At 48.2% G+C, this 9,716-nt stretch overlaps 1 protein-coding gene across 1 annotated transcript; it reads right to left on the bottom strand.

The window, feature by feature from the left end:
• Positions 1-1,680: 1,680 nt before the first annotated feature.
• Positions 1,681-9,311, bottom strand: LOC111854279 (digestive cysteine proteinase 1-like). Its single transcript, XM_023832112.2, has 11 exons — positions 9,126-9,311; positions 8,754-8,813; positions 8,166-8,258; positions 7,733-7,905; positions 7,353-7,602; positions 5,932-6,127; positions 4,655-4,848; positions 4,389-4,480; positions 2,588-2,749; positions 2,271-2,460; positions 1,681-2,195 (listed from the first exon to the last, which is right to left on the bottom strand). Exons 1-11 carry the CDS (start codon positions 9,160-9,162, stop codon positions 2,008-2,010), a joined length of 1,635 nt encoding a protein of 544 aa, XP_023687880.1. The 5' UTR covers positions 9,163-9,311; the 3' UTR covers positions 1,681-2,007.
• Positions 9,312-9,716: the final 405 nt, after the last annotated feature.

Here is a 9,716-nt window from a genome sequence, read left to right on the forward strand (position 1 = left end):
AGGTGCTTCAGTGTCAAATCACACATGATCATCCTCACAGGGGGCGCCGATGAGCCCCTGGTGCAGCCCTAACCACCTGACCTGTGGCTCTGGGGTGGAGAAGAGCCCAGAACAGCCTGGTGGCTCTAGTGATGAGGGAGGTGCCTTTCGAGTGGAGCTCTGATCCGCACTCCCAAGCCCAACCCGCCCCCCGCCCTGGAGACTGTCAGCGCTTGAATTTGACCTTTGTTTCTTCTTGTTCTGTCACAGGACCAGAACATAAAAGCAAAGCTGGGTGCCATAAAAACGAAGCTGACTGTCACATCATCAGCTGGGCCCCTGAGATGCACAGGAGCCTGTGGGAAGGGTCACTGGGTGGGTGTGGGGGGGGGGGGGTGTTGGGGGCGATGTCTGTGAAAGGGTTATTGAATATTTATTGACGTTTTCAAATATGGTGCGAGAAAGTTCTTCTCACATGAGTTAATTACTATCTGTCGCCCTTATCCTGCTTTAAGTCATCAGTCCAGTCAGTTCACGGGCTCCATCACCACACCTGACTATCAAAAAGCCTTTTGACCAAAACAGCCAGATGACACAAGATCACATCTGCTGCCCCTACTGGCCGGGTGGAGCGGCACACCTCCGGAGCGACTGGCCCCGTCACGCAGCGGCTGATCTACACAGCCCTCAGATAAAGAAAGGCGGCTCTGATACGGTTCTGCATCTGCTAGGAGAGTCGTTACCCTGTAGCCCGGTTACAGGGGCACTGGTGGGTCTCTCCAGGTTGGTGGATGTGCTGCTGTGCTACAGGCCATCTCGGGCTGTGTCCCACCTGGGCGTTGATCCGACTCGGCCTGGGTGGATCCCAGCCTGCCAGCCGCCGCTGCTCCTCCCTCGCTGTCGGCGTATTCCTGTGTAGTTTTTGGACAGTAGGGGGCACTGCCTGCCCACTTTTCCTCTCTGCATCTGTGGGAAATGTCTCCCCCCCCCATGCCTGACCTGTCCTATCCCACCTGTGTGCAGAACACACATCAGTAACTGTTTACTCTGATTCACGCATCAAGCAGATGTATATTTGCTAGTTACCTGGCCCTCTGGGCAATCTGGCCTGTGCCCACACGCCACCATGGCAGAACCACCTGAGACCAGCATCTAGTCTACAGACCACACTTAGTCCTCTCATCAGAAACTGTATTTGGGTGTGGCAGACCAGGAGGAGGGGGAAAAAAAAAAGACACCTTTTTTTGGATGAGAAATCACACGAACCTTATGAACAACTCAAACTGTTTAGTAACCAGAACAATGACTGGTTAGGCCTAGTAATAATCCATAAGCCACCACCCTAAACAACACCCCCAGCACAGCACGGCCTGAGGGGGACACGGTGCGACGCTGCTCTTCAGAAAAGCCATCCAGTCTGCATACATTAAGAAAAAAAAAAATTTTTTTGTCCTTTTAGTTTTTGCCTTTTATAAGGCAAACCATGATTGTATTCTTGGAATCGTTTGACCATTTAACACTGAATATCCATCTGCCTTTTCCTTTCATTTGTATTTCAATGCTTTTGTAGTTCAGTCTCTGTTCCTTGATCTAACCTGCCTCATACAGCACTTTTGCTCTGCCAACATGTTTGACTTTGAAAGTGTGAAACAAACTGACTGAAGGCATATTCTTTTTGCATTTCAGTTACAATTCAAGTGCTATTTTCTTCCAAAATCTTTATTGATTTATCACAGCTGAACATAAGACAATTCTCTTTTTCAAAAAAAGGCTATTGCACCGGATCGAGGCACCATGTGAGAGCATAACATCTGTAAAGATCCCAGCCAACGATCTCGAATTTCATCCCCACTGCTGGAGCCACACACATTGCTATATTACCCAGCAGTTGATCAAAGGAAACCATCCGAAAGCTGCACATGGGTGGGAGGAGCAATCAAATCTGCAAATGTTCAATAAAACTCCCAAAAGACATTCACTGCTATAAATCGAGTTGTCTGTCAAGCTACCACCAGGAGGCAGCGTAGCTCAGGCTAAAATGACATAGGTGGCATCAGTGGTGACGCCACAGTTGTTGTCCTTCATGGACATGAGTATATAGCCATCGTTGCCCCAGTATGTTGACCATGAGTTCTTCACCAGCCAGTAGGGGTCGCCATTCAAGACACCATAGCCAACCGCAAGCACTGCATGGTCCAAGTCTTCAGTCTTGTTTCCTGAGCAAAACAGACACTAATCAGTTTCACACACGCACACCCACACACGCACGCACACACCCACAAGCCTCTTACCACAAGCAGGCTCGTAGTAAACCCCATGGCTATAGAAGACGAAGGAGCGGTGACTAGCATCGATGCTGACCGCCACCGGTCCCTGCTTGAACAGCGCCACCTTGAGGGCGTCGGCATCACCGGACGTCACGTTGACATATCCTTGCACGCGTGCGGTCATCTCAGACTCATTGTAGTGACACATTCCATTCTAAGGCACACACAGGTCAGAGTTGGCACACCTTATCTACCAGTTATATTCCAGAACATTCCCGCAGCAAGAGCGCACTGGGCTGGCTTTGTGGAGGACAGCGCTGTGGGCACTCGGGCAGACGCACCATGCCCATGTACGCGCCGTAGCTCTCGGCCGTGGCAATGCCACCGTGTTTCATCATCCACTCGAAGGCCCGCCACTCTTCACCACCGTCACAGCCATTGTTGCCGAAGCCCCAGGTGCAGTCGACCAGCATCTGCTGCGAGAGTCTCACCAGTGTGCCAGCCTGCAGGCAAAATGCATGCATCAAAAGGGGTTCAGCCAACAAGATCACGCCACCCACAATGCCATGGTCTCCACAGACCGTAACCCTTTAATCATAATCCAAAGGCTTATGGCATTTAGTTATTCTCTAAACAATCCAGTCAGGCAGACATCAAGACTATTAGCATTAAATGAGTCATAAAAAGTAGAACAAAGAAACGCTGAAATTGCAAGATTTTTTCTACGTCACAAAAGGAAGCAAACTCAGGGGAGCCAAGGATGTCCCAAATATAGTTTTGGTTTCTTTACAGCAGCATATTGAGGCCCCAACTGAAGATTCCCACAATTCAGGTCCTGGAGGACCAGTCTGCGGCAGTGTGCAGAGTCCCCTGCTCGTACAGGGGTAGGACAATGAAACTGAAGCACTGGCCAAAAATAGTGTTTGAGGTTTCACACCTTTATATGCGCAGCCTGCCTGTTGGCCGATCAGTAAGAGCAGAGTGTGACGATTGAATTAGCAGAGCAATAGCACAGCAGTACATGAAATCTTGCAATCCACACAACATAAAGGATATGCCGAGTTCAGTAGGGGCCAAAGTGTTGATGTGCGTCTCGCTGGAGCATCCGTGACCAGGACAGCGAGTCTTTGTGGTGAGAGCCACAGTATCCGTGGTGGTACCCTGAAGGATGGACCTCATCTAACAGGAGTAACTGGCTGCAAGAGCAAGCCGACTGAAAGGGATGTCCGGGAACTAACCCGAATTGTATCCAAAAAAAAAAAACCCACCACAGCTGCCCGACTCACTGCAGAATTAAATGCACACCTCGACTCCACAGGGTCAATATTCATGGTCAGGCTGTTCAGCCAAACCTTTGGTCACTTGTGCCAATGCTAAATGACAGTTTCAATGGTGCCAGCAGTGCAAATCGTGGGAGTGACAATGAGAAACATTTGTTGATCTCTGACAAGTCAAATTTCACCGTCTTTCCCCACATCCGGGAGAGTTACATGTGCAAAGCACCAAGAGGACCTGCTGCGTACTCAGAGTGCAGCACAGGGGTGGATCAGTGACGGTTTGGGTCGCAATATCATGCCAATCCCTAGACCCACTACTTCGAGATGGGTGCATCACTGCCAAGGACTACCAAACCATTCTGGAGGACCATGTTCACCCAGCAGTTCAAACATTGTACTGAAGGTGGTGCTGTGCATATGGATAATGCACCAATACACACAGTAAGACTGGTGACAGAGTGGTTTGAAGAACATGAGTGAAGCTGAACATCTCCCATGGTCTGCAGTCACCAGATCTGAATATTGAGCCACTTTGGGGTGTTTGAGGAGCGAGTCTGGAAACCTTTTCCTCCACCAGCACCATAGTGACCAGGCCACTGTTCTGCAAGACTTGTATGTCATACGAGATGAACTGATGCTGTATTGGCTGCAAAAGGAGGCTCCAATCTATACCAAAATTATGGTCTGAAACCAGGAGTTAGTTAATTGTCCAGTCCCTGTATCTTATTTCAGCTCCCCATCCAATCGCCAGGTTTATTGGGCACGTCTGAGCAGGGAAATCTGCAAACTGATGCAGACTGGGCCTGCAGGACCAGAAGTGAGACTCCTGCTCTACACCAACCTACACTAAACGGAGCGTGCTTACCTTCACAAAGAGAGCGCCCTCTACTGCACCAGTGGAGGCAAAGCTCCAGCAGGAGCCACAGATAGCCTGGTCCTTCACAGGGGTGACCGCTCCTGGGGGGGCAATGGACAGGTTATGAGGGGCAGATGGGGGGCTTCAGAACTTAACCTGTCAAAAAGCACTACATTAAAAATGATTGGTGCAGGGGTGAACTAAAACTTGGACAAAGAAAGACTATAAAGCACAGCAGTGTAACGCTGTCAGAATTTTCCTGAAGACATCTTTACCGTACAGCCTCCAGTCCAAAGTGTCAGGAACCTGCACATTGGCATACAGCTGCTGTGGGAAAGGGAGCCCCCTGTTGGGCGTCTGGCCGCCTCTGCGGCCTCTCAGGATGGCCAGCTCTGCCTGGGATTGGTCCGCCAGGTGGTTCAGGGTCAGGCGATAGGACAACCCAGCGCGATTCATGGAGTGGACGAAACTGCAGGGGTGGGGGGGGGGGGGGGCAAAAAATTATTAATTTAAGAGGCCCACTACTGAACAGTCCCTAGTCCAGTCAGGACTGAGGGGCAACAGAAGCTAAATAAGGTAACTAAGGATCAAAATCCACAACTACAGTCAGAGCCAGACCTACAGCAGGACCTTTGTCATCACAACTACAGATCTTTAGTTACATCTAACCAGCTACAGCAAAAGAAAGGGACTTATCCCAAGGCGTGTCACCATACACAAGTCACGGCTCATTATAAACATTGGTTTTGGGTTCATGCGTGGTGCAGTTTTGGTACAGCAGGAAAGAACAGAATTTGCTCGACTCTGTTGTACACACACACACAGATGATATCTCCTCAAATGAGGTAGCACACTGGATGTGTCCATCAACATACCAGAGTTTGGCATAACAGCTGACAGGCAGTCTTGGTCATGACTACCCTCTCTCCAGTACTGGTGCACGAATCGGGTAACCAGAAAGTGGGCAAATCACCAAATGACAACCAGCATCAGCCGTAACCAATCCACAGCTACAATTAGCATAACGTTCAGTATCTCCTGGGAAGCTTTAGGTCCCACTTACTGGGACACTGCATCTATTCATTAGTCTCATTATGCCAAACGGCACAAATCAATGCACAGTCAAAGCCCTACTTGCCACATAAATGCTGACCAACATGTACAAGAACTGGTACACTTCCTCTTAAAGGGAAGAGACAGCCTAGCATCTGTCATAGAACCAGCCTAGATACACAGACTTTATAACCAATACATCCCCAGAGGCCAGAGCACTGATTTTGCCACTGACAAGAATGTCAGACAAGCAAATACTATTGTAACTTCTGGGTTCAGGAAGCAAAAAAAAATCTGCCAGTCATTCAGGACAGTTAGACTACTAGAATCATCTCTCATCTGAACAGACCTACTGTCATGGAGGAGCTTGCAGTGACAAACCGCTGACTCAGCATAGCATTTCACAGCACAGCATGTGCAGTGGTTTTCACCCAACTGGCTGGGTGGGGCAGAGACATTCGATGCCGGTTATTGGCAAGAATAAATGAGCCCCACCCACCGGACATTGTGCACAAACGAACTCTCCCGCCGCTCGTGCTCCCACTCGTCGCCATACTGGTGCTGGAACTTTCCCTTGAAGTGCACGAAGAGCCGGTGAGCATGTCCCCGGGGTTTGGTATGGAGGAGGTCCTGGATGGGGTTGGCCAGGAGGTGATGCTCCACTCCAGGGCCAGGAAAAGAGCCACAGGTCAGGCCTAGAATCAAAGAGACGACAAGCAGAGACAAACACTCAGACTGATGAATATGGGAGCCACTACAGTGAGCACAAGAGCATGTATGAAGTCAATCTACATGGTGCACAACAGTGTATACAGTCACAAGTGACATTTGCGGTTTCGGTTATCAAGTTGCGAAGAATAATAAGACAGGAATATTTAGTTTGGCAAAAATACACACAGTAAGTCCCTCGGACATTTGCGAGGTTACGTTCCAGAACCCGTCGCAAATGAGGAGGATTCGCGGATGTTTGGTAGAGTCACTAAAAAAGGTAATGTGCTTATTTCTATAGTTTAAACTCAAAATATGCTCCTAAAATTAAAATTTAATATTCATTTATTTTTAAATAAACATTTAAAAAGTTGCTTAATACATTACTTTTAAAAACCCTTTCAGTTTATAGCAAACGCGTCTTGAAGTTAAAACCCAGGACGCATTTGCTATGTATGTAAACATTAGCACCTCAAGAAATTCATAATTTTTGAATGTTGGAATTCACATTAACGTGTACTTATTACAAAATAATTTATTTTGTAATATTTATGTAACCATTAGCGTTCCTGTCACGCATTGCCGGGCACAGACAGGACGTAAGGAATCGAGGAACACGGGGTTTAGTCAAAAGATAAAAAGACATGCAGGACAACGGAACAGGCAGCAAACTCAATGACATTAATGACCGGACTTGGGAAACAAAATTAAATCGCATGACTAACGACAGCAACTTGAAACAGCTGATCACGCGGGGATTCCACACGAGGTAGATGAGGGGGCGCGGCACACGGGAGGATCGGACAAGCAGGTCACGACAGCTGCAGAGGGAATAAACTTTGCGAATGGGATTAGCATCTTGTAAAGGTACAGTACAGCATGTACAAAAAGGAACTGATGTGTGAAGAAAAAAACAAGTCACGGATGCAAAAGTTCGATTCATCTCACGGCTCTATAAATTTGTGAATCACGAATGCACGAGGGCTTACTGTAAATACAAAATAAATTTGGTTCACAAAATAAATCTGGGATATACTTTGTAGTATGAATGCATACTATATCCAAGATATTTTGGTTTAATGATTCAAATCTGCAGGGATCTTCCTACCCTAACCCTCAAACTTGAAGGGCCGACTGATTGTGATACAAGGTGCCATGTGCATCGTGAACTATGGTCTGAGCACTGAAATGTAATGGGAAGGTTGGAGACACCTTCGGGCAGGGAGAAGGCATGAGAGTCAACACTGTGGCTGAACTCCACGTAATCCACCAGGTACTTGTCGTAGTGGGAGCCCAGCAGGGTGTTGTAGCCCATCATCTCATAGTGCCAGGGCACGGGCGGCGAATCCGTGGCATAGGGGCGTACTACCCACAAGGTGTAGGTGTTCTTCTTATAGCCTTCCATAGTCACGTTCTGCCACACCTCACACAGCTTGCCATTAAAGTACTCCTTATGCAGATACTGTGGGGGAGACATCCACTTAGAGAAAGAAAGTGACACTGCACTGGTCATAAGCTATACTTGACCTCCTATTGGTGCAAAAGGGGCATGTGACAGCTGGAGGGGAACCCTCACCACCAGCTCCACGTACCTGAAAGCCATCCACACTGGGCACTGCCCCCTGTGGCAGAATGTGCTCCTCCTTAGTACCATTGAGCTGGAAACACTTCATGACGTTGATTTCAGTCTCAGTCGTCGCGGGCGTGATCTTATAGTTGGAGCCCCAGGGCTTCTCGGAGCCCAGCTGGTAAGTGGAAACCTGGCCTGTGGGCAGGAGGATCACCATCAGCTTCGGCCATTTGCATTCTGAGGTACCGCTGGTTTCACATGGATACGTGCGGCTGCCACTTGGATTCCTCAGAGGCAGCAGTGCAAAGTCTCCAAGAGAACACCATTAAAGCAAAATAACCAGATGGAGGTCTTCAATTCACTCAAGTAGCAAAGATCACCAAGAACACACAGGGGGGGGGGGGATCATAATCACACCTGAACCAGAAGGTTCCATCACCATCACAGCCACTCACCATGGTAATAGTCAATGCGACTTCTGCTCCCCTGCAGATCATACCAGCCTTCAAATGGCTCAGTGATCTCAGCGTAGGGTAGCGAAATCACACCTGGGATTTGAAAAACACTGTGTTCAGTCTCACGCTTGGTTCAGAACACCGCAGATTGAGAAACAGCCCCAGAATGCTCTGACGCATGCCCAGTTAAATCAGGATGGACAGCGAGACAGGTCACCTATGGACTTAGGAAAAGTTTGGGCCAGACAGGTCAAATGGACTCTGATCACATACCACCAGCTATTTTGCAAAATCAGCAATTACACAAGTGGTCACGAGACAAGACCAGCGACTCAGCTGTATTTAAGAAAGAGGAAGAGAAAAAAAAAAACCCTACCAACAACAACCTCTTTCGATGTGGAAGGGGGGGATGCACAAAAGTAACAACCTTCCGATATGGAAGGAATGCCGAAATTAAGTCACAATCAGCGTTTGCTATATCCAGCTGTACCTTTCCACATACGTCCAAGTATATTTGAAACAGGACAGTCTGCAAAGAGAAGTGCGTGTGTGCGCATGCGCATAACAGTATGTAGGCACGAGCCTCACCTTTAGCGTGATAGAGGCGCCCGAAGTCCGGGAGGGCAGGCGGCGGCTCGTTCCCCCACACTGGCGAGACAGAAAGGAAACACCGTAAGGATATTATAACACGGCACGCTGCTGCCGACAGTTATCTGAAGGATTCGATTTCACCACAAACGCCACCGCGGGCCCCAGTACCCGTCTGGTTAACCAGCTTTGCAGCTCGAACTCCATCCCAGAAGCTGTTACCTGCTAAACTGCACTCTTCATTACACTGCCAAGCTCCCAAGAAATCTGGGCTGAGACCATAGATTTTCTAGATGGGTGCGATGTTCAATTATTGTGGGGTAAACCCAGGAAATCGTTAAACTTACACAAAAAGATTGTAAATGAACGTACCTGAAGCGCACATTAAAAACACGGCTATAATCCACATAGTGACCAAACACTGGGACGTGATAAAGACTAACGTTAGTTTAAAAAGACATTAAGAACACGTTTTACAATTAACGTTAGCAAATCAATGCCCTACGCTACATACATAGGCACTGTTTACTTCCCTCGCAGAACACCGGTTTAAAGGAACAAGGTGTGATTGACGGCGCCGTCCCACCAATACCGAAGCCCCATCTGTTACGTATCACACACCAAAAGGGGCGTGTCTCATAAGCGTCACGTGATGATAGAAGGCTAGAAGGTAGCTCATGTGATTCATGAAATTCATAAACTCGGTATGTATGTCAGGTCTGTTAAGTGTCGCCCATTGACCGGGAGACACCCGATTTCAACCAGATCACACGCCACAACCTCTGTTTCTCACGGCCACCGAGGTGTCCCGTTACCCAGAATTTTTGGACGATGCGCAGCATACGGAGTGGAGTTATCCGCCTAGTTCATAGCTGTCCCGAATTATACAGAGTTAATAGCCACCTACCAGCCAGTCAGAAAATAGCATTTGTTGTTTTGTTGTTAAATCCCAAAACAAGTTAC

Source organism: Paramormyrops kingsleyae, chromosome 23, assembly GCF_048594095.1.
Source record: "Paramormyrops kingsleyae isolate MSU_618 chromosome 23, PKINGS_0.4, whole genome shotgun sequence".
NCBI classification, from domain to species: domain Eukaryota; kingdom Metazoa; phylum Chordata; class Actinopteri; order Osteoglossiformes; family Mormyridae; genus Paramormyrops; species Paramormyrops kingsleyae.